The sequence below is a fragment of the Pteronotus mesoamericanus genome, unplaced genomic scaffold, assembly GCF_021234165.1.
Source record: "Pteronotus mesoamericanus isolate MK-2021 breed Mesoamerican mustached bat unplaced genomic scaffold, CSHL_Meso_final contig_27, whole genome shotgun sequence".
Classification (NCBI taxonomy): Eukaryota; Metazoa; Chordata; class Mammalia; order Chiroptera; family Mormoopidae; genus Pteronotus; species Pteronotus mesoamericanus.
In genome coordinates this window covers 17,642,699-17,668,690 of record NW_026555115.1, presented here as the reverse complement: position 1 = coordinate 17,668,690, position 25,992 = coordinate 17,642,699, and the positions used below count along the sequence as shown (strand labels likewise).

Sequence of the window (25,992 nt, the reverse complement as noted above, 5' to 3'; positions counted from 1 at the left end):
AGAAGGAGAGGGAACAGTCTGTTCAGAACAGTACCACAGACTTGCTGTTCTTACCACATTTTAGTAGATTTGCTTGAATAGATTTTTCTACATTTGCTATTTGCCCTTAGAGCCTTTTCAGAGATTTAAACGGTTATTTTAAAATCTTTAACCAATCTCACTAGGGAGCAGGTTAGCAGAGCATGCTCACACATTGCTGAGTGACTCTGGAAAAGAATCACTAAATAGTTTCATAAAAATGAAATAGACATTTATATGACCCAACAGTTGCATTCCTGAACATTTATACCAGAAGAATGAAAACCTATGTCCACTCAAAAATTTGTACACAAATGTTCATAGTAACCGTTTTTGTAATAGCCACAGACTGGAAACAAGGCAAATGATAGTCAATGGGCAAATGGTTGAACAAAACTGTGATACTATTAAATACTACTTAGGGTTAAAAAGGAAAGAACTATTGAGCATTCAGCAGCTTCAATGCATGTCTTAAAGGGACACATAACCACGTGATTCCGATATATATAACATTCTCAAAATGACAGAACTATACAAATAATGCTAGGGGCTAATGATGGGGAAAGGTGGTGTGACCATAACGATGTAACATGATAGAGATCTTTGTGTTGATGCACTAGTTCTGAATCTCGATTGTGGTGGTGGTCACATGAATCTACACATGATAAAAATAACAACTACACTCACACTTTACATCAATGTCAATTTCATGGGTTTGCTATTGTGCTGTAGTTATGTAAGTAATCAATGGGGTAAACGATCTTTGTCTACTGCATTTAATAGCTTTAGAGAGGGATAATTCACATTAAAATGTATAATTTCGTGATTTCTAGCGTATTCACAGTTGTGCATCCATCACTACAGTTAGTTTAAAATTTTTCCATTACTCCAATAAGAAACTCCATACCCCTTAGCCATCACCCTCAATCCTGCTATCTTCACTCCTCCATACCCCTGAGCCCTAGGCAACCTCTGATCTACTTTCTGCCTGTATAGCTTTTCTAATGCTAGACATTTCACATGCATGGATTATAATATGCAGTCTTCTGTTACTGGCTTCTTTCACTTAGTATGTTTTTAACATTCATCCATGTTGTAGCATGTATCAATACTTTATGCCTTTTTCTTGCCAAATATTCTAGTTTGTGAGTACCAGCTTTTTATCTGTTCATCACTATATGGGCATTTGAGCTGCTTCCACTTTTTGGTTATTATGAAAATGTTGCTACGAACATTTGTGCAAATTTTTCTGGATATCTGTTTTCACTTCTCTCAGATATATACCTAGGAATGGAATTTCTGGGTTGTTTGATAATTCTGTATCTAAAATTCTAAAAACTACTAGACTGCTTTCCAAAGCAAATACATTTTACTTTCCTATCAGCAATGCATGATGCTTCTGATTTCTCAACATCCTCACCATATTTTACTGACTTTTTTATTATAGCATGCTCATGGGTGGACAGTGGTATCTCAGTGTGGTATTTTTGGTTTGTTTTTAATTTATTGCAGTGACATTGGTCAAAAGAAACGTACAGGTTTCAGGTGCATGTATCCATGATACAAATCTGTAACTTGCACTGGTATGTCAGACTATCCTCTGTCACTGCACACTAGGCTCTCTCCACCCCCTACAACCCTCCTACCCCTTTCCGTCTGGTAACCACCACATTGTTGTCTGTGTCCATGACTTTCAGTTTTATATCCCACATATGAGTGAAATCATATGGTTCTTTTTCTGACTGACTGACTTCACTCAGCATAATATTCTTGAGGTTCATCCAAGTTGTCCCAAATGGTAGTAGTTTGTCTCACAGGTTTCAAACTTTTGAATATTTAGTAGAATTCACTAGTGAAGACATTTGGTCCTAGACTTTTATTTTAGGGGAGGTTTTTGATGGTGGTTTGAATTTCCTCACTGCTGATTGGTCTGTTCAGATCTAACATTTCTTCTTGATTCAGTATAGGAAAGTTATATATTTCTAGGAAATTTTCTGTTTCTTCTAGGTTATTGAATTTGGTGACAGACCATCTTTCATAGTATTCTAGTATTCTACATCCTTCGTAAATCTGTGATGTCTGTGGTAACATCTCTGGTTTTGTTTATATGGATCTTTTCTCTTTTTTCCTTAGTCTAGCCATGGGTTTGTCTATTTTATTAACCTTTTTAAAGAACCAGGTCTGCATTGTATTTTCTGTATAGTCTTTTTTTGTTACCTATTTCATTCAATTCTGCTCTAATTTTTATTATTTTCTTCTGACTTTGGGTTGCTTTTGTTCTTTTTCTAGTTCTTTAAGATGTAATGTTAGTTTGTTTACTTGGAATTTCTCATTTCCTAAGGTAGGCCTATACTGCTATAAACTTGCCTCTTATTACCACTTTCGTTGCATTCTAGAAGTTTAGATATGCTGTATTGTCATTCTCATTTGTCTCTATATATCTTTTGATCTCACCATTTATTTTTTCTTTGACCTAGTCATTTTTTAGTAGTATGTTGTTTAATCTCCACATATTTGTGGGTTTCTTGACTTCCTTTTTGCAGTTGATTTCTAATTTCAAAGTATTGTGGTCAGAGACTGTGTTTAGTGTGATTTCAATCTACCTGAAGTTTTCGAGGCTAGTTTTGACTCAACATATGATTTATCCTTGAGAATATTTCATGGGCACTGAAGGAAAATGTGCAGCTTGATGTCCTCAGATGAAAGACTCTGTAAATGTCAAATATGTCCATTTGGTCCAATGTATCATTTATGGCCAATATTTATTTATTGATTTTCTGTTTGGATGATCTATCTAGAGCCGTCAATCGAGTATTAAGGTCCCCAACTCTGATTGTGTTTTTGTCTGTTTCTCCCTTTAGTTCTGTTAGTACATGCTTTATATATTTTGGTGTTCCCTGATTGGGTGGGTATATATTAAAAAGTGTTGTGCCTTCTTGATATAGTGTTCCCTTTATCATTATAAAATGCCCATATTTGTGTCTTGTTACCAATGTTATTTTGAAATCTATTTTGTCAGATATAAATATAGCTACATCTCCTTTTCTGTGTATGTCATTTGCTTAGAGAATCATTTTCCACCATTTATCTTTGAACCTACCTTTCTTTTTGCAGTTTACCTGTGTCTCCTGAAGGCAGCATATGGTTGGGTTTTGTTTGATCTATTCTGCTGTTCTATGCCTCTTTATTGGTGAATTCAGTCCATTTACATTTAGGGTAATTACTGATTTGTGAGGATTTTTTTATAGCAACTTTATCTTTTGTTTTCTCGTAGCTCTGTGCCTGCATTGCTTCTTTTCCTCTGTGTTTCTGTCTTTGTGTTTGGTGGTATTCCATATTTTTTTTAAATTATATTTTATTGATTATGCCACTACAGTTGTCCCAGTTTTTCCCCCCTTTGTCCCCCTCCACTCAGCACCACTCCACCTGCTCAGGCCGTCCCCACTGTTCAGTTAATGTCCATTGGTCGTGCGTATAAGTTCATTGGCTACTCCATTTCATGTATTGTACTTTACATCCCCATGGCTATTCTGTAACTACCTGTTCTTAATCCCCTCACCTCCCCTCCGTTTCCCTTACACCCCCCTCCTAACTGGCATCCATCAAAACACTCTGTGTGGCCATGATTCTGTCTCTGTTCTTCTTGTCTTCTTAGTTTGGTTTTTAGATTCAATTGATAATATGTATTTATTGCCATTTTATTTTTCATAGTTTTCATCTTTTTCTTAAATAAGTCCCTTTAACATTTCATATAATAATGGTATGGTAATGATGAACTCCTTTATCTGGGAAGCTCTGTATCTGACCTTCAATTCTAAGTAATATCCTTCTTTGCTAGGTAGAGCAATCTTGGCTGTAGGTCATTGCTTTTCATCACTTTGAATATTTCTTGCCAGTCTCTTCTAACCTGCAAAGTTTTCTTCTCAGAAGTCAGCTGACAGTCTTATCGGCACTCCCCTGAACTAACTTCTTCAATCTTACTGTTCTTAAGATTCTCTTTAACAGTTGACATTTTAATTATGATGTTCTTTGGAGTGGGCCTCTTTAAATCCATCTTTCTGGGATTCTTGTGCTTCCTGGACTTCCTATATGTCTATTTCCTTCAAATTGGAGTTTTCTTTCATTATTTTTTCCAAATAAATTACCAGTTGCTTGCACTTTTTCTTCTTCTGGCACCCCTATGATGCAAATGTTGGAACTCTTGAAGTTTTCCTAGAGGCTCCTTACACTGTCCCCCTTTTTTCTTTTTTTCATTCTTTTTTCTACTCATTCTGATTGGTTGGTTTTTTTGCTCATTTTGTCCCAAATCATTGATTTGATTCTCAGCTTCATTCACTCTACTGTTGTTTCCCTGTAAACTGTTCTTTATTTTAATTAGTATTTTAATTAGTATATCCTTCGTTTCTCACTGGATCTTTTCTACACTGTTGAAGTCCTCACTAAGTTCTTTGAGCATCTTTATAACCTGTGTTTTGAACTCTGCATCTCATAGATCGCTTATCTCCATTTTGTTTAGTTCTTTTTCTGGAGTTTTGATCTCTTCTTTCATTTGGGCCATGTTTGTCTCCTCATTTTCGCAGCATTCCTGTGTTTGTTTTTATGTGTTCGGTAGAGCTGCTAGGACTCCCTGTCTTGATAGTGTGGCCAAATGTAGTAGGTGTCTTGTAGGGTCCATTGGCACAGCCTTCCCTATCACCCAAGGTGGGTATTCGAAGTTTCCCCTTTGTGTGGGCTGAGTACACCCTCCTCTTGTAGTTGAGCCTTGGTTGCTGTTGGCAGGTCAATGGGAGGGATTTACTCAGGCCATTCATTTGCACGGACTGGCTGTGATCACTGATCCACCAACCTCCATTCTCTGTGGAAGATAATCTGTGCAGGGGTGGGGGGGGTGATGCTCCAACATGATCTGTAGCTGTCCGTTGGATGGCACAGGCCATGGGTTTCCCATGTTGTGCAGGCCAAGGTCTGGTCCTGCCTGTGTTTTGCCTGGGGCCACCCTGTCTGAGCTATAGACCAGAGAAGGCTGCTACTTGTGATAGGCTTGGAGATTTCCAGGCAAAGCCAAGCTGTGAATCTAGGTTGGCAGCTGCTAGTGCAGTGCAGGCCACTTAGCAAGAGGTGCAGGGCCTGGAAGCTCATTGAGGACAGATGTTGCTCGTTTGAGAGGATTTAGGAAGTTGTGAAACATGAGCCAAGACCAGTCATTCATATGGAAAAGCTACTGTTAACAGCTGTAAGTTCTGTGGGACAGAGTCTCAAGGTATCCCCAGGATGGGGCAAATAGTGTTAGCAAGATTGAGTCTCAGACGTGACACTCTCCTGTATGCTCTTGGGCTCTGCCCACCTTTCTGTTTGGGAGAAAGCTGTCCCCCAGCTCTCTCCTTGATACCAGACACTTCACATTCTCCCAGTATGCCATCACTGGTGCCTTTCAAACTGCTACCCCAGTGCTGGAGCTCAGAAGGAGTGAGTCTGGGTAAGTTAATGTGTGGGTTCCTTAAGGGGCACTGTTTGGGACTCCAGAAGTTTCTTCCACTGACTCAATCCCTGTTGGTTTTTGCAGCCAGAAGTTATCAGGACCTATGTTCTGGCACTGGAACCCTTTGCTGGGGGGCCATGTGTGGAGCTGGGATGCCTTGCTTCTGAGATATGCCTCCTGAATTATTATCCACCACACATGGGTGTGGGACTAGCCCATTGTGCATCTGCACACTCCTACCAGTCTGGATGGATGTGATTTCTTTAATTCCTTAGATGTCAGACTTCCATTCAACTTGATTTGTGACATTTCTGAGTGATGGTTGTCCTATAATTTAGTTTTAATTTTGATGTGGTTGTGCAAGGAAGCAAGCTGTGTTTACCTCTGCCGCCATCTTGACCACAAGTACCAGTGGTATTCCATACTTCTTTTCTCTGTTTTCTTTCTTTTTTTTTAAACTGTGTGTCTGTTTTTGTTGTTTGTTTTTGTTTTTTTGCATGGTACCGTTAGTGTATGAAAAAGAAAGTTGCATAAATACAGTACTTTTTCATCTTTCAAGTGCATCTGATCTTCATCCTCCATTGCAAATTTAGACCTTTACCCTTCCCTTTTGTTTTTGTTAGTCACAAATTACCCCTGTTTATGCTGTAAGTTTGTTGTTGATCGTACTTACAGTGTTGTGATCTTGAGTATTTCAGGCAATGGAGGGCTTCTGGTAGTAAATTCCCTTACCTTCTTCATGTCTGAAAAAGTCCTTATTTCTCCTTCATATCAGAAGGATAACCATGATGGATATATTATTCTTGGCTGGTAATTTCTCACTTCAAGTAGTTTGACTATTTGGTCCCACTCTTTATCTGCTTGTAGAGTTTCTGCTGAGAAGTCTCAAGATAACCTAATAGACTTTCCTTTATAGGTTACTTCCTTTCACTCCTTTGCTGCCTTGACAATTCTTTCTTTGTCATTAATTTTTGACAATTTTAATACAATATGCCTTGGAGAAGACCTCTTTGGATTGAGATAACTGTGTTCTGTTTGCTTCTTGGATTCCAAGGATCTAGCTCTTTCTATGTGTTTGGGAAGGTCTCATTAACTCTTTGAATAGGCTCTTTGTTTTCTTCTTTCTCTCTTCTTCTGGTATGCCTTATTATTCTTTCTGTTGGAGTCAGATGGTTCTCCTACAGCTCTTTCTTTTTCTTTTTCTTTTCCTTTCTTTTTTTTAGCACTACAGTCTCCTTCCCTCTGTGTCATTTCTAGATTTCTATTTTCAGTATCACTGATTCTTTCCTCCATATAGTCGGCTCTATTTTCTATGCTCACTAGTTCATTCTTGATCTCTTTTTTATTGAATTCTTCATCTGCAGAATGTCTGTTTCATTCTTTTTTAAAAAGTTGCAGTCTCTGGTAAAGTACTCATTTTGTTCATTGATTTGTGTCTGAGCATTCATTAAACTACCTGTGCTTTCTTGCATCTTGAGTTTTTTTTCAGAACTGCACTCTTGAATTGTCTGTTATTTATATCACATATTTCCATGTCTTTAGGTTTGTTGACTGGAGATTTTTCATTTCCTTCTGAGCTGCTTTGCTACATTGGTTATTCATGGTATTGAGGATTTCCTTCACTGTCTAGGCATCTATATATGGGTGACACTTAACAGAAAGAGGTCTTGTCTTATTTTCCAGTAACAAACCTGGACTGAATCAGGGGGCTCTGAATCAGGAGTGTTGTTTTTTATGTTTTCTGTTTTTTTGTTTTGTTTTGTTTTTGACTCTGTGGAATCCCAAAGCTAATCCCTTGGCTCGCAGTGCAGTCATGATGCTTGGAGGTGGGATTGTCTAGGGAAACCCAGCCACCACCTTTGTTTTGTCCTTTCTGTGATGGCAATCTCAGACCTCCGCGGGGTCCTCCACCAGTGCATCCCAACCAGGGATCAGTCACAGAATACACCCTTTATTCAGGGAAAATAATTATTCTGTAGTGACAGTTCTCAGGTTTGCAAATAGTGTGCCTCTCAACCCAACACCACCGGCAATAGGAGGTGAATTTTGGGAGTCTACAAGGCAGCAGGGCTCCGTGGCCTAGTTTCTCTTTCTGGAATGTCCACTGCCCAAAAACCATGGCTGCACAGGTGCTGTGTCATTGCCAGGGTCCTTCATCTCAGCCACAGCTCGCACTACTCATTCCTGCAGAATGCCTACCAAGTCTCTCTGCTCCTCCGAGCTGAAGGAAGCACCAACAACCATCTTCCCGCAGCCCCCTTTCTGGGTTGAGCCCTGCCTTGAGCTCCTGTCTCCTTTGCTAGTCTGAGCCTTCTTCCCTTCTCACCTGCCCTGTTTGTTCCCACTTGCCCACCTTTAGATGCTTCAATGTGTGGATCTCTCAGGTGTGCCTGTATGTTGAACAGGGAATCCTTTGTTGAGTTATAGCTGTTCAAATTGTTGAAATTTCAGTGTAAGAGACCAAGGGGATCTCTCATGCCACCATTCTTTTGACATCACTCTCAGTGTGGTTTTCATTGGCATTTCCCTAATGCTTAATGATGTTGAACGTCTTCACATGTTTATTAACCATCCATATATCTTTTGGGGAGATGTCTATTTGGATTGTTTTGCCCTTCATTTTTAATTGGTTTGACTTTTTATTGAGTTGTACGAATTATTCTGGAGGCATGGAGGGATTGAGCAAAAAGAAAAAAAGAACTTAATGAGCATGAACAATAGAGTGGTGATTGCAGGGGGATCTGTGGAGGTGGAAGAGGATATAGGCAGAATAAATGGTGATGGTAAAAAAAAGTCTAATAAAGTTGGATGGTAGATAAATTTTTAAAAAGAACTCTTCATGTGTTTTAGATAAAATTTCCTTATCTCTATACTGTCCTATAACTTGCTGTAAATCTTTATTTCGAACTTAAAAGCTTTCTTAAATGTTTATAATGAAATACACAAGTACATCTAAAATGTGAAAACAGTAGGGTCAGTATACTATATCAATGTTGTGGTATTGTACTGTAGTTTTTGCAAGATGTTACTAGGGAAAACTAGGTAAAGGGTACACAGCATTTCTCTGTATTATTTTGTACAACTGCAATTGAATCTACAATTATCTCAAAAATTTTAAAAATTGTTTAATCATTTTTATGCCAATATTTGCCTGCTAGATAGGGATTTGTTTTTGTTTGTTTTTTTAATTGATGAACTTCTTATAACAGTTTTAGGTGCACAGCAAAATTGAGCAGGAGGCACAGAGATTTCTCATACACCCCCCTGCCCTACCCATATGCACAGCCTTCCCCACTATCATCATCCCTACTGCAGAGGCACACTTGTTAAACAACTGATAGTCCCACACTGATCCATCATCTCATCACCCAGATTTCATTGTTTATGTTAGGATTCAGTGTTGGTGTTGTGCATTCTCTGGATTTTGACAAATATATACATTTTTTAAGAGTAATTTTTTAAATAAAATAATTTTTAAATTAAATATAATTATCCATGTAATGTGTAAATGTATTTTAAATCCTACTTACACAGTAATTAAAAATTCCCAGGTATAGCTGCACTTACCTGTGACAAGCTCCCTCAATCCTAGTTTGTCTCTCTCCAGCACATTTCATTTTTATCTTACTGCCCAAATATAAGTGTTATTTAACTTTGATTCCTCTGATTTCTCCAAGATCTAGGTAATACTGAAGGGCTTCTAAGACTTCATGCAACTCTCCACATGCTCGCAAGCATTACACATGAGCACGGCCGCAACCCACTGAAGACTATTTTCCTTCTTCTAAGAGATTAGGATAGTAACTTGCCATCTTTTGAACTCACTAGACTAGCAGAGCATGACTGTAAAGCATTCTTATGCGGTGGACATAAAGAATCCTTTTATTTATGCTGTGACTTATATTCTTAATGACTTCAATGCAAAGAATGTACTTAAAAGATATTTAAGTGAAGAAATTATTGACAAATTAGTAACACATGTGTGGCTTGAACACTAAGGATTTTAGCTTTCTAAAATTGAAGGATACTTTTTTTTTAATGGTTCCAGAGGAGAAGAAAGCTATGCTACAAGAAATAGCTAATCAGAAAGGAGTGTCCTGTCGTGCCCAAGGCTGGAAAGTCCACCTTTGTGCAGCCCAGTTGCTGCAGCTGGTAAGTCGAGTCCTAGCATATACTGAAGGTGTCTAGTCATAGAGCATTTTCTTTTGAGTAATTCTGAAGCATTCTCAATTAACATGGGTCATAACATAATGTACTATGTAACATAATTATTGTATATGTTTCATAGATACAATTATGATCTAAATATATCTTAGTTGTGGTATCCAGAACCAAATGTATTTAACACCAGTGGTGTGAGACCTACAATTAAATTTCAGTACCATGTGTTGCCATGACGGGGCGCCTCGATTGGCTTCAGTATAAGCCTTTCCTTCCCACTCTGTTTTTTATCACGAGGACCAGACACAATTCCCACTTCTCACTGAAGATTGGGCTTTAGTTCTCTATACCAGCTTGCAGTATTATGGAAATAAGCCAGTCACCTCCTCCTGTGGGAACCATGGGGTCCCTCTCCCTCTTGACACTACAGAGCCTGTCTCCTACAATCCCTGCTTGTTCACTGTGTTGCTGAATAAAGCCCCCTCATGGCCCCTGTGGCACCGCATAGTGTGCACTGTCCTCCTCCCCTGGCCTGTTGAGTATGTTGACTAGTAAACTGCTATTGACCTCAGCTTTGCGGTGTCGGTGAGTGTTACATTTTCAGCTATTTCCAGAACCCTAACGCAGGAATCTTGCCTTCACCAATGGAGTGAAGGGATGGCAGTCAAAACAACAACCTCATGAAGTTTTTCCATCTTTGAAGTAGCTGTGATATGAAGAACATTGTCATGAGTATTAAGAAAAAAAAAACGCGGTACTATGACTAGTTCTGTACTTAGTAGAGAAGCACCTATGAAACTTACAAGCTTGTTTTCCAGAAGAATTGAATTTAGGGCAGTATTTAAAAGTTATCCTTGAAGATGGACTCTGAATTATTCATATGGCAAATTGTAACATAAAGTGTTACTGATCAATTTAGTTTTTGAGAGAAAGGATTTTGTCACCCAAACAGCTATCAGACTAGTTTAGAAAGGTGACTCAAGGTGGGTTTATTTGCCTGAAGTTGACAAAAAAAAAGTATTTCTGAGGTCACGATGCCCGCCTCCCCACTGTGTGTTACAGACAAATCTAGAACACGATGTTTATGAAAGACTCACCAACCTGCAGGAAGGGATTATCCCAAAGAAAAAAGCAGCAACTGATGATGATCTACACCGAATAAATGAACTAATACAGGTTTGAATGAGCCCTTTCCTTTCTGATCATCCACTTTATGGAATTGTTTACTGTAGTCTTACTTCTTCCTTTCCCTTTCTCATCCACTAATATCTTTAATAAAACCTATTTACTTCAGCCTGATTACCAAGAAACACTAAAACATTTTTCTATGTGAAAGCCTCAAAATGGTCTCAATGTAAAGATGAGAAGTTCTTTAAAAGCAAAATCATCCTCAAGATCATTGATTGACAATGACATGTCTTTTGTTTCAGGGGAATATGCAGAGGTGTAAACTTGTGATGGATCAGATCAGTGAGGCCAGAGACTCCATGCTTAAGGTTTTAGATCATAAAGATCGTGTCCTGAAGCTCCTGAATAAGAATGGGACTGTCAAGAAGGTATCAAAATTGAAGCGAAAGGAAAAAGTCTAGCTCCAGCACGAATCAGGACTTTGGAAACAGAATTTATGAAGAATGATGGTGGGAGTGGAGGGAGGGTTTTGGTTATTTTCAAAGCGGAACATTAAAATAAAGGAAACGTTCCTTAATTCACATAAGAAAGCAGAGGGACCCATGGCACCCAGTGTCACGAGAGGATCAGAGCTGACCTGACACGGTGAATTCCATTCTTTCTTTTAGGCACATCCCTCTTAAGTTTACTGTGTCATAAATGCCTCCTGATGCATCAGTGTCTACGAGTTGGAATAAGAGACACAAAAGATGGCTGGCATTTTTCAGCTTTCCAATTTATAAAACTATATCTGATGGATTCTTATAGGACCCATACTGAGCCTGGACTGAAAGTGTCCACTTGGACCATCTGTTACCTGTCTACACTGAAAGTCAAACCTCTCTCCTCACCCCAGTTGGTCCCTACTCTCTCTGACCTTAAAGCCAGAGCTGGCCTTTTTCAGCAGTGCCATGGCACTCAGAGACTTGGCACATCTCACACTCTAAAAGGGTTTGAACTATCAATTGTCATTTTTAAGAAATATTTCAAAGTGGAATTATTATACTGTCTGTCCTGTATCAGAGTTGGGTTTTTGTGGAGGCTCAGGGCATGCAACACCATAAATTGCTCTGAGTTCCTTGTTCTGGAGTACATCCTTGGTTATCTGTACCTCTGTAGCTGGTATGATGCTGTTAATTGTATGTACCACACATCTCCAAATGTTAATAAAGGACTCAAAGAGGTTTCGTACATGAGCAGTTTGCATCATTTTATAAAGTTATTCGTTGCTGTACTGAACATCGCTTGAGTGTTGACCCTGCTGGAGTTTTTACACATTACTGAGTCTACTCTATTACAGTTTTGTTATTCCACCTAAAGAGTTCCACTTATCCTGCTATTTTGAAGATGCCACAGTGGCTCTTGGTTAGCTTAAATACAAGACTATACTGTATCCCATTTCAGATTGATCAAGTTTTAGGACAACTAAGGCTACAGTCATCGGGGTAAAGCGTCCAGGAGTGTGACTTCTTCACAGGATTACTCTTGCTTCCCATTAACCTGCTGGAGTGGTAGGTAGCCCAGGTTTGCTGCTTCTGGGCAGAAGCAGCCATGTCTCTCCCTTCTGTCTGGATGTTCCCTTTTCAGAATGTATTTGTCTCCTTCCTAGATATGTATTTCCAATTGCCAACTTGGGGCTGGAGTTCTCTTTGCCCTGACTTAAACAGATTTTTGAGAGAGTCTCTGTCAAGTCTGATCAGGTCTTTGGGACTAGTGCTCTAGCTTTGTTTAGACTGGCTCACCTGAGACAGTCTTCCTTACATTGGAATGGTAAGCTCTCACCTGCTATAGAATTGGGGGAGAAAGAGGCAAAGGAGGCTCTTGGCCTTCCTCTGGTTAGGACACACAAACCTGCATAACCTTGGCTAAAGCCCTTGGTACAATTGTGCTGCTGCACTTGAGTGTTTTCATTGGGGTATAGGGCCAACTTTAAAAGATAGTATTGATTGTTTACTAGGCACCAGTGTAGTGTAGACTACTAGAATAGTGTCTTACTATCAGCCTGGACATAAGGGATTTCATCCTGTTTCCCCATTCATTGGCAAAATAACTCCAATTGCATGACAGTGTAGTAATCTAGGGAGCCATTTAGGAGCCACTCTTTCTCATAGGCTAAAATATATATAGGCTATGCTATTACAATAAAAAGTCAATTCCTTCTTAGACATTGGATAATGACTGCACATGGATCAATCTGCTCAAATTTGGTCCAGTGGGCTCCCTTGAGGAGCCAGAACAGAACAACCCTTGATGCCACAGAAGTACAAACCCAAAACTAGAACCACAAGTTCCCAGGCACAGTGGAGACACAAACAAAACTTGAATCCACAATCCCATTATTTCAAACAAGTGTGCACAATCAAGTTGTAGAGTCTTTTCTTCTGCCAACTGTTGCTGCATATAGTGGCACAAAAGCTCAAATGGTCCCCACTGGACCCCAATGGCACAAAAGCCCAAATGACATAGAGGACCAACAGGTTGACTCAGTCATAGAGCCTGTCTCATTCCCAAACCCATTTCCTTTCATCAGCCAAGTGTTTTGGGTGGCTGACACCTTGAGCATGAGTGCAGGGAAATCCCTGCAGTCCCACTCTCAGGGCTGGCTGGCCAAAGGCAGCTGGGAACTGGGCCTGAACCCCCTGGGACTTCCCAAGGTCCATGCTGTCCCTTTTGGGTTTGCCAAAACTGGTATAGAACCAAAACAGCAGTTTAGCTGCCATCGCCACCAATAGAAAAATTCTAGAGGCAGAGGCTGGTGAGAAGGGAAAGGGTGGTTTTTTGTTTAAATGCCACATGATCTGGGAGAATGGCAGACTTGTCTCAAAGCCCATCCCCTCCGGAAAACTGGAGGAAAGGCCAGTTGTCCTCACCCAGACCAAAACCAAAGGCAGTGTCCAGAGTTCCTTATCACATTTAAAGTACTGCCCTTTGGAAAATGTAGGCAGTTGCTGAGCAGTCATTAAGGCAGCAAAGCTTGTCCCAGACACTTTCGAGCTCCAGGTTCCCTCCTGGAACCTGTGTGTGTGGCCAGTGCTGCCATTGGCTATGTGGTTTCCAGGGCCAGAAGGTCCCATGTATACACCAGCTAGTACCTTTGCCAGATGAGTAAGAGAATATTCCTTCTTGGGTTTATATTAGTTTTGGGTGTGGGATGGACCAGGTGCTTTCTCAGAATGCCCAATTAACTTCTGAAACTTCCAGAAACTGCCACATGCTCTGGAAAGGTCCACACCCCAACTAATCTCTTCTTTTCCCCAGGCTACACTAACAGGTTTCTTTGGTCCAGCACCTCCCCATTCTGCCATTCTGACTTACATGGCTCATGTGCCTGCCTTCCTCTGGTCCCACCACCAATCAGATCCCTGGTTGGTCCATTTCTATATAAATGAGGACTACGAATCTCACAGCTTCATTAATCCATATAGCACTGTCTTGTTTTGTAGAAATAGAGCTACTCTAATTCATTTGTGAAGATAAAAATGAGAATATAGCTGTGTGCAGCTTTTGTTAGACAGGAAAATCCAACTTCTATTGGTCAAATTTCATCCTAGGAGCTCTCATAAGGGTCAGTTCAGAGGACAGGAGCCCAATGCAGGAGGTGGGCAGTCCATTCTGGCTTTTGGCTGAAAAGCAGCATTTGTGAGGGACCTTTGCAAACAACAGCTACTAGACTCTGGTTAGGAATTTAAGCCCGTTTATTACAAGTGTCCATTTTGTCAGGTATAGTCTCCAGGCCAACACTAGTCTTAGAAGTCCTGAAATTGCCCCATCCCAATCACAACCCATTATATGCATCCAAAATAACCAGTATCTTCACTTTTTTAACATAACCAATTTTACTGTGGTATAATTACATAAAGTAAAACACAAATCTTAAATACACAATTTTATGCACTTTGACATACATATAACATCTGAATAAAGACACATGCCATGACTGCAGTGTTCCTTTGTAGTCACTACACCTCTGCCCTCGCCAGAGTAAACACCAATCCATGTTCTCATAGATTTGTTTGTTGTTGAACTTTATATAAATGGAATATCATTCACACTTATTTGTGTCTGGCTTTTATGCTCAAAATAATTTGAGATTCAAATATTTGTTTTATGTATGATAAGTTGATTTTATTGCTGAATGGTATTGTGAGAATATGCAACCATTTGTTTATTCATGTCCCTATTAAAGGACATCTTGCTTCCAGTTATTGACTATTATGAATATAGCTATTATAAACATTTGCATGCAGATTCTTATGTGGAAATTTCAAATCAGTTGGGTAAAAACCTAGGAGAGTGATTGCTGGATCATAAATTTAAAAGAAACTGTCTTCCAAAGAGATTGCATCATTTTATATTCCCACCAGGAATAAATGAGAGTTTCATTTATCCTCACCAATGATCCTCACCACATCCTCACCAATGTTCAATGTTGTGTTTTGTAGTTTATCTTTTCCATAGGTGTGTAATGGTATCTCATTAATTTCATTTGTAGTTCCTTACTGATACATGCTGTTAAGCATTTTATATGCTCATGTGCTATTCTTATATTGTTTTTGATGAAGTATCTGTTGAGATGGTTGCCCATATTTTAATTTACGTCGTTTGTTTTCCAGTTCAGTTTTAAGAGAGTTCTTTTTATATTTTGGTTATCAGTCCTTCTTCGGATAGGCATTTTGCAAATATTTTCTTACATTCTGTGGCTTATCTTTCCCCTTACTTCTCCCGTTATCTTTTCCTTTTGAAAAGCAGAAGTTTGGTTGGTTTTTTTTTAGTAAATTACAACATCAATTTGTTTTTATCTCATGGACTGTGCATTTGAGATATCTAATGACTTCAACAAACACAAGATCACCTACATTTTCTCCTGTTTTGTTGTAAGCTTTTTATAGTTTTGTGTTTTACAGAATGGATCATCATTTTGTTGTAATTTTTGTGAAAGTAAGGTTTGTGTTAAGATTTTTTTTTTTTTTTTGTATGTGGATGTCTAGCACCATTTGTTGAAAAGACTCCATTAAATTGCCTTTGCTTCTTTGTAAAGGTCAGTTTTCTATATTTGTGTGGGTCTATTTCTGGGTTCTCTGTCCTGTTCCATCAATATACTTGTTTATTCATTTGCCAATACCACTCTGTTTTAATTACTGCAGCTTTATATAGTAAGTCTCGAAGTTTAGCAGTATCAGTTCTCCAACTTTGTTCTTCACTATTGTTTTAGCTATTCTGGGCCTTCTGTCTTTTCATATAAATTTAGAACATGTTAATATATACAAAATAGCTTGCTAAAACTTGTTTAGCATGACATAGAATCTATAGATTAAGCTGGGAAAGAATTGGCATCTTAATATTCAGTGTTCTAATCCATGAACATAGATTATCTCTCCATTTACTGAGATTTCTGACTTCTTTCATCAGAGTTTTGCAGTTTTCCTCATATACATTCTGAACATATTTCATTAGATTTATACCTAAGTATTTCATATTTGGGGGCTATTATAAATTGTACTGTTTTTAATTCAAATTCTTATTTTTCTCTGGTAGTATATGGGAAAGGAATCAACATTATATACTATTAGCCTTATATGTTGTGATGTTGCTACATTCACAGTTTTTTTGCTGTTTCTTTGGAACTTTCTACATAAACAATAATTCCATATGTGGACAAATACAGCATTATTTCTACTTTCCCAATCTGTATAGATTTTCTTGTTTTTCTGTATTATTGCACTAGCTATGGCTTCCAGTAAGATGTTAAATAGAAATAGTACAGAGAGATATATTTGCCTTGTTCCCCATTTTAGGGGTAAAGTATGGAGTTTCTCACCATTAAGTATAAAGTTAACAGGATTTTGGTAGATTTTCTTTATAAAGTTGAAAAAGTTCTCTATTCCTAGTTTGCTGCGAGTTTTTAATCATAGAAAGGATGGTGGATTTTGTCATATGCTTTTTCTGCATTGCTGATATGATCATACATGTTTTCTTTAGGTTGTTGATTTGGTTGAATTTATTTTTTGATTTTTTGTTATTGTTGAACCAGCCAGTTAAACAAGCATACCTGGAATAAATCCCACTGTTTATGGTGTATTATTCTTTTTTATCCATTGTTAGATTCAGTTTGCTGACACTTAGTTGTATCTGTTTATGGGCAGTATTTCTCCATTTTTTTCTTTTTTGTACTTGTCTTTATGTATTTTCAGTGTCAGGATAATTCTGGCCTCACAGACTGAGTTAGAAATGGTTCTCTCTGCTCCTATTTTCTACAAAGGATTGTAGGGAATTGGCACAATTTCTTCCTTAAATATTTGGTCAAAGTCAGCAGTGAAAAATCTAGACATAGCACTTTCTCTTTTACAAAGTTTATAATTATCAATTTTTAAAATAAATATAGGCCTATTTAGATTGTCTATTTCATATGAGCTTTGGTAGTTTTCTGTCTTTCAAGGAATTGGACTATTTCACTTGAGTTATTAAATGTGTAGGCATGGAGTTATTTTTAGTTTTTCTTTATTATCCTTTTCATGTATGTGGGATCAGTAGTTATAACCTTTCATTTTTAAAAAGATGTATTGCAACATAATTCACATATTTTGCCTACTTGAAGTGTACAATTCAATGATTTTTATATATTCAGAGTTGTGCCTCCATCACCACAGTCAATTCTAACGTATTTTATGGCCCTCAAAACAAGCCCTGTACCCTGTAATAAAACTCTCATTTAGGCATTTAATCTATTTTCAGTTAATTTTTCTATCTGATGTGAAGTAGAGGGTCCAGCTTTACTCTTTTGCATGTGACTAGCCAATTATCCAATGACTCACTGTCAAAATGACTTTTTTCAGCATTAAATTGTCCTAGCAATTTGTTGAAGATGTGTTTGTTAGTTTTATAAAAGAAAGCTTACTTGTGGACTAAATTCTATTCATCTATGTCTAGCCTATGGCCACTACCACAATGTCTTATCTACTGAAACTCTGAAGTTGTGGAATTGGGAATTCTGAGTTCTCCATTTTGTTACTGTTATTCAAGATTGTTCTAGTTGTTCTAGGTGTCTTAGATTTTCAGATAAATTTTAGGATCTGCCTGTCAATTTCTGGGAAAAAAATGTCACTGGAAATTTTAAAGGTATGTTGAGTCTGTAGACATATTTGGGAAATTTTGCCACCTTATAGTATTCTGATCATGATCATAGCTGGTCCTTCTATTAATTTAGTACTCATTTAATTTCTTTCTGCAGTGTTCTGTATTATGCAGAGTAAAAGATTTTTGTTAAACTCATTCCTAACTTTTATTATTTTGATGCTAATGTAAATGGGATAGTCTCTTAGTTTTATTTTTAGTTTATTTTTAAGATCTTTATTGATTTTAAGGAGAGAAGAAGAGGGGGAGAGAGAGAAAGAGAAACATCAATGTGAGAGAGAAACATAGATTGGTTCCCTCCCATACACACCTGATGGGGGGTCAAACCCACCACCTCAATAAGTACCCTTACCAAAAATCAAATCCCCAAATGTTTGGTGTATGGAACAATGCTTCAACTAACTGAGCCACACTAGCCAGGACTAGTTTCATTTTTTGTATGCTCATTACTACTATATAGATACAATTGATTGCTTAAATATAGTATTTATTATTTGTTTTGAAACAGTTTAACTTAAATATAATTTACATTCAATATGATTCACCTATTTAAACTGTACAATTCAGTGTTTTTATATATATTTTTAAATTGTAGTAAAAAATATATAACAAAACCTGTCATTTTAACCATGTTAAAGATACAATTTGGTGACATTAATTAAATTATATTATGCAAACATCACCATTATCTATTTCCAAAATTTTTTATTACTCTTTTGGAATCATTGAGCAATAATCCCTCATTCTCCCTAAACCAGTCCCTGGTAATCTCTAAACATTTTCTGTCTCTATGGATTTGCCTATTTTAGGTACTTACATAAATGGATTCATGCAATATTTGTCCTTTTCTGTCTGGATAATTTCACTTTGCATAAGCTTTTCCACATTCATCCAGGTTGTGGCATGAATGAAAACTTTATTCCCTCTTTTCTCTGAAAAAATTACTTATATGTATATGTCATATTTTATTTTTGTCCTTTTATCAATTGATAGGCATTTAGATTGTTTTTACCTTTTTGCCAATTGTAAAAATGCTATAATTAATATTGGCACATAATCATCTGTTTAACTACCTTGTTTTAGTTCCTTTGCATATGTATCTAGGAGTAAACTTCCTGAATCATGTGATAATTCTGTGTATAGTTTTCTGAGGAACCACCAAACTACTTTCCGTTGCAGCTGTATAATTTTACACTGCTAAATATGTTATCCTTTTTTTATGCTATCATAAATAGAATTGTTTATCAAATTATTTTGTAAATCATTTTTATTTTTCAGTTACAGTTGACATACAATATCATATTAGTTTCAAGTGTACACTCCAGTGATTATACAACTTCCTAGGTGATCATCCTGATAAATCTCGTACCCATCTGACACCATACATAGTTATTAAAATATTATTGACTATATTCCCTATGCTGTACTTTGTGTCCCTATGACTGCTCTGCAACAACGAATTTGTACTTCTTAATCCACTCACCTTTTTCACTTATCCCCCAACACCCCTCCGATGTGACAGTTGTCAAAATCTCTATCTATGAGTCTGTTTCTCTTCTGTTCATTTATTTTGTTGTTTTAGATTCATTTGTTGATAGATATGTACTTATTGCCACTTTATTGTTCATATTTTTATATATTTTTTATTCTTCTTAAAGAAGACCCTTTAACATTTCGTGTAATACTTGTTTGGTAGTGCTCAACTGAACTCCTTTAGCTTTTTTCTTGTCTGGGAAGCTCTTTATCCATCTTTTGATTCTAAATGATAGCTCTTCTGGATAGAGTAATCTTGGTTGTATGTCCTTGCTTTTCATCACTTTGAATATCTTTGCCACTCACTTCTGTCTTGCAAAGTTTCTGTTGAGAAATCAGCTGGCGATTCTGTTTTTATCTTCAACCATTTGCATTTTAACTATGGTGTGTCTTAGAGTAGACCTTTTTGGGTTCATATTGTTTGGGGCTCTCTGCACTTCATGGACTTGTATATTTACTTCCTTCACCACGTTAGGGAAGTTTCCTGGCATTATTTTTTCAAACAGATTTTCAGTTTCCTGTTCTCTTCTCCTTCCAGCAACACAATGACATGAATGTTGGTACACTTTAAGTTGTCCCAGAGACTCCTTCCACTGTCTTTATATTTTTTCATTTCTCTCTTTTTTTTTTTCTTCCTGCTGTTCTGGATGGGTGTTTTTTGCTTTTCTATATCCCAAACTGATGATTTAATTCTTGGCTTCATCTGCTCTATTGTTGATTCCCTGTAAATTATTCTTTATTTCTGTTCATGTATCCTTAATTTCTCACTCTTTTTTTATGGTTTCTGTGTCTTTTTTCATGGTGTGGATGTTCTCACTAAGTTCCTTGAGCATTCTTACAACCACTTTTTTGAACTCTGTATCTGTTAATTTGCTTGCTTCCATTTTATTTAGTTCTTTTTCTGGAGATTTCCCCTGTTCTTTCATTTGGTAGAGTTTCTGCATCTTTCAGACTTGGTAGAGGGGCCTTGTTAATAGGTATTCTGGAGGGTTCAATCGTGCAGCCTCCCCAGTCAACCACACTGGACACTCCAGGTGAATGCCTCTGTGAGCTGTGTGCACTGTCCTGTTGTAGATGAGTCTTGATTGCTCTTGGCATCACTGGGAGGGATCGACCTCCTAGGCCAATCTGCTGTGAGGACTGGGTGCAACTACAGAGGTAGGAGCTGCTATGCCAGCGTTGACCCTACAGAGCAGGACTTGCTTCAGTGGGACTTTGGTGCTCACTGAATCCACCTCTTGAGTGGGTCGCTTGTGGAGGTAATGGGATTTTAAGCTGGTGGTGGCTGAGACTATCCACTGGGTTCATTGGTTCTTGGACCCTCCTGGAAGATCCAAGGTCAGCCACTACCTGTGCCCAGCATGAGGTCATGCAGCACAAGCAACAGAGCAATCTGCAGATTGCTGCTACTTGTGCTAGGCTTGGAGGTGCCCAGGAAAGAACTAGCTGTGAACTAAGGTGGATTGCTGCTAGTGCAGGGACTGGGGGCCACTTAGCAAGAGGTATGGGGCACACAGAGGCCAGATGCTGCTTGTTTTGAGAGACTTTAGGAAAGTTGAAAGCATGAAGCAAGAGAGCCTAGTTGTATGGAAAAGCCACTGGAAATGGCTTGAGTGGGCCCAAAAGTTGTGTGGGGCAAGATCTCAGAGAATCATCAAGGCAGGACAAACAGTGTAAGCCAGGTTGATGGAGACTCAGACATGGTGCCCACTTGCCAGCTCTGTGTGAGGAGAGCTCAGAAAAGGAGTAATGGCCTCTGACAGCACTACTCTCTGGGAGAAAGCTGCCCAAGCTCTCACTCTGATGCCAGGCAATTCAATTCCTCCCCGTATGTCCCTGGTACCTTTCAAGCTACTACTTCAATGTTGGAGCTCAGAGAGAGTGAATCCAAATAAGTCCATGCTGGTCCTTTAGGAGGAATGCCTGGGACTCCAGAAGCCTCCATTTCCCTCAGCTTCAATCCCTGCTAGCTTATACACACAAAAGTTTTGGAGGATTCTCTTCCCAGCACTGAAAGCTACCTGGGAACCTGCTGTGGGGGCTGAGAGCCCTCACTCCTCAGGAGGGAGCCATGCAGTTAAAAAATCGCCCCTAATATTCTGCCACATGTGAATTTGGGACCAGCCTATTTCACGTCTCTGTCCCTCCTACCAGCCTCAGTGTGCCTTGTTTTTTAAATAACTAGTTGCAGGACTTTCATTCAACTAGATTTCAGGAATTTCTGAATGATGGGTATTCTGTAGTGTAGTTGTAATTTTGATGTGGTTGTGTGAGGATTCAATTACCACACTTACCTACACGTCTATATTGACTGGAAGTAAATGGCATGTTTTAAAAAATTTTTGCTTTGAATTGTTTATTGCAAATGAATAGAAATACAACTGATTTCTGTGCATTGATTTAGAATCCTGCAGTTTTGCTGAGTTCATTTATTAAGCTCTAACAGGTTTTTGTGGAATCATTGGGTTTTGTTTTTGGGGGGTTTTTTTTACATATCAGATCATGTCATCTGTATTCAAAGATAACTTCACTTCTTCTTTTCCAGTTTGGACGCCTTTTATTTCCTTTTTTTTGCCTAATTGCTGTGGTTTGATTATTCAGAACTATATGGAATAGAAATAGTGAAAACTGGGATTGTTACCTTATTCCTAATCTTATAGGAAAGGCTTTGCCTTTCACCACTGAGTATCATGTTAGCTGTGGGTTTTCCATAAATTCTTTTTGTTGTGTCACGGAATTTCCCTACTAATCCTGGTTTATTGAGTATTTTTATATTTAGTGTTTTTTAAATACTTTTTCTCTACTAATTGGATGATCATGTGGTTTTATTTATTCCTTTATTAATGTGATATACTACATTTATTAATTTTAGTATTTTGAATCATTCCTCCATTCTAGGAATAATTCCCACTTAGTCATGTGATAGTTTTTTTGATATATTGCTAAGTTTGGCTTACTAGTATTTTATTAAGTATTTGCATCTGTAGTCATAAAGGATTGTCACATGTAGTTTCTTTTCTTGTAGTGCCTTTGTATAGTTTTGGTACTGAAGTAATGGTGGCCTCATAAAGTGAGTGAAGAAATGTCTCCTTCCGTTTTTTTTGAAGAGTTTGAGAATAACTGGTATTGATTCTTTAAACATTTTGTAGAATTCACGAGTGAAGCCTCTGATTCTATAATTTTCTTTCTCATAAGATTCTTCATTATTTATTTACTCTCCTTACCAATTAGAAGTTATCTTAACTCAGACTGCTATTCAATATAGCAGAATAGTACAGATTGAGTGGCTTAAACAACAAACATTGATTTTTCCCAGTTCCGGAAGCTGACAGGTCTAAGATCAAGGTGCTGGCATATTGATGTCTGGTGAGACCACACTTCCTGGTGTTTAGATGATCATCACTTTTTGTTGTGTCCTCAGTAGGGGGAGTGGAAAGAGAAAACAAGCTCTCTTGTGTCTCTTCTTATAAGGACACTAGTTCCATTCATGAGAGTTCTGCCCTCATGATCTAAGTACCTCCCAAAGGACCCACCTCCTAATGCCATTATGTTACAGGTTAGAATTTCAACATAAGAAATTGTGGTGGGGGACACACAAGCATTCAACTCATAGCATAAGTCTATTTGGATTTTCTTTTTTTTATGTGCAAGTGTTTTATTTTAATTACTCCTATTTGAAGGACCTTATTTTTGGTGGACTTCAAGGCATTTTATTATCCCCTTGTTCAATTCCTTAAAGGTTTCCACAAGTTTTAGCAAATTTCACATTATTCTCAGATTGATTCCAGGAACATGAGCAGATTCATCCTCAGTCCACTTCACCAGTACCTTGTCTTTCTAAAATATGTTGAAGCCAGTATTGCATTGCAACATGAATAAATAGATGGGCAAATATTTACAGAGGACAACTGTTGGCTTCTTCCTAAGTGGTTGAAGCCTTGCATTAGTCTTACAAGCCCCTAACAATGTTGCAGTCCAAATATGTGTCAATCTCATAGATTAAAGTCTTACAAGACTGAAGTAGCAAAATATTAGTCATTTTAGTACTTATAATAGTTATCAGAAATTAGTCATTTGAAGGTATTTTCTGGAGCTTCTTCATTTTGTATTTGTGATTCATGAAAATTATTGCCATAACTGGCAAAGCTGAATATTCACACACCATTGTCAAAGAGGTTTGTCCAAAGAAGAAATTTCCAAAGTATCTTGAGTAAAGACAATCATTGTTATACCAACACAGGATGCAACATCAGCTTTCTTTTTCTTTTCTTTTTTTCAGAACCTCAGGATGCGCCCCACATGATTTTGTAGATTTTGTGTTTTACAATTGACTCCAAAGGAACATGTCTTTGCAGAAACAGGAAGCAGTTCTAAGAGTTGTACTGTCAACACACACACACACACACACACACACACACACACACACACACAATCACTTCATACTAACCCTTGTGCCATCACTGGGAATTCTGGTACTCCCTAGAGATCCAGTAGATACCAATGGACTGAATATTAAGCACCGCATTTCTCCAGGAAGGATGTCTTTCTGTAAGGATCACTGAAAAGCTATTCAAAGTCTTTGGGAGACTCATGATGGAAAGTGACTTAATCTGATAGCAAATGCCAGGTAATGAGTCCAGAAAGACCATTGTCTGGCTGGAAGGATTCATTCATTGAATGTTCTCAGCATCTAAGTTCTCATACTATCACACAAGTTCTGGGTTATCTGAGATGAAAGCTGTTTATAGTTTCAATTCAGAAAGCCATATTGTTTGCATTTTTAAAAAGAAAGATTTCAGCCCTGACTAGTGTGGCTCAGTTGGTGGGGCATTGTCTCACGAAGCAAAAGGTCACTGGTTTGATTCCCAGTCAGGGCACATGCCTGGGTTGTAGTTTTGGTCCCTGATCAGGGCATGTTTGAGAGGCAACTGATTGATGTTTCTTTTGTACATCCATGTTTCTCTCCCTTTCACTCCCCCTTCCCCTCTCTCTAAAAATAAATAATTTTTTAAAGGAAGGTTCCAGATGGACCTAGAGGGCAATAGAAGAAATGAATATGTTTCTAGAAATTTGTCCATTTCATATAGATTAAGTTATCCCATTTATTGGCATACAACTGCTCATAGTATTGCCCTACAGTCCTTTTTATTTGTGTAAAATTGGTAATGTAACCAAACACAGACCCAGCTTTCCGTTGCTTCAGAAGGCAATACTTGAAAAGCAGGTGCTGATGTAAAGAAAAGAGGTTTTATTCAGATGCTGGCAACCTGGAAGATGAGGGACTCTCATCTCAAAGCCCATCTACAAATCTCAGTGCAGGCAGGGGGTTTTTTATAAGGAGGGAGAGGGACAAGAAGAGCAAGGAGATAAGGGGGAGAGGCTGTGGATGTGCAGGCGGTGTCCTTGCTGGTCCCTATACCAGTCTTTAATGTCAGCATCCTGGAACTGGTCAGTGTCAACCAAATTCCTGCAGCTGGGCGATCTGTGTCACCTGAAATCATACTCAAGGCCATTTCTTGTACAAGCAAGAACTGGAACTGCTGGTGCTTGCAGTATGCTTACAAAGAAACGGTCAGCATGTGAGTTCTTTTTATCAGTTTGTCAGTACATTTTATTCTAATTCCATTTCATGGTAAGTCAGAGTAGTATAAAGTTTTTATTCTCTGTTTAGTAGTAATTAATGTACCTACATTCATTTCTGATTTTAGTAATTTGAACCTTCTTTCTTTTATTCTTAGTCTAGATAAAGCTTTGTTAATTTTTCTGATCTTTTCAAAGAGCCAACTCTTTTTTTTCCTTCTTTTTTTTCCTAAGAGGCAGAGAGAAACATCAATATGTGGCTGCCTCTCTCGTGCCCCCTACTGGGGATCTGGTCCGCAACCCAGGCATGTGCCCTGACTGAGAATCAAACCCGAGACCCTTTGGATCACAGGCCAGCACTCAATCCACTGAGCCGCACCAGCCAGAGCTCAAAGAACCAACTCTTAATTTCATTGCTTTTTTCTTTTTCTGTCTTATGTATCTGCTCTACTGTTATTATTTCCTTCTGCTAATTTTTGGTTTAGATTGTGGTTTTTCTTTTTTGTTTGATTTTTTTAGTTCTGTAAGAAGTACAATTAGATTACTAATTTGAGATTTTTTCTTTTGTTTTAACATAGTCTTCTACAGCTATATATTTCCCTATAATCACTGCTTTTACTTTATTTCATTAGTTTTGCTGCTGTTTTTTCCTTTTTGGGGGGATTTATTTTGTGGCCTAACACATGGTCTGTTCTGGAAAACATTCTCTATGTACTTGAGAAGAATGTGTGTTCTGCTGTTGCTAAGGGTTCTGTACATGTCTGTTGGGACTATTTGGTTTACAGTATTGTTCACGTCTTTCTGTCTTTCTTTCTTTCTTTCTTTCTTTCTTTCTTTCTTCTTTTCTTTTCTTTTCTTTTCTTTTCTTTTCTTTCTTTCTGTATCTTAACTATGGTTGTTCTGTCCATTATTGAGAGTGGGGT

General features: G+C 38.0%; 1 protein-coding gene across 9 annotated transcripts in view; it reads left to right on the top strand.

The window, feature by feature from the left end:
- The window catches only part of SAP130 (Sin3A associated protein 130), a 103,005-nt gene extending 90,996 nt beyond the window's left edge, over positions 1-12,009 (top strand). For all 9 annotated transcript variants that reach the window (XM_054575068.1, XM_054575067.1, XM_054575070.1 and 6 more), the window contains 3 exons: positions 9,546-9,649; positions 10,721-10,834; positions 11,089-12,009. In XM_054575068.1, the coding sequence (XP_054431043.1) occupies positions 9,546-9,649; positions 10,721-10,834; positions 11,089-11,247 (377 nt within the window). In that variant the 3' untranslated portion in view covers positions 11,248-12,009. The remainder of the gene's footprint in view (positions 1-9,545; positions 9,650-10,720; positions 10,835-11,088) is intronic.
- Positions 12,010-25,992: the final 13,983 nt, after the last annotated feature.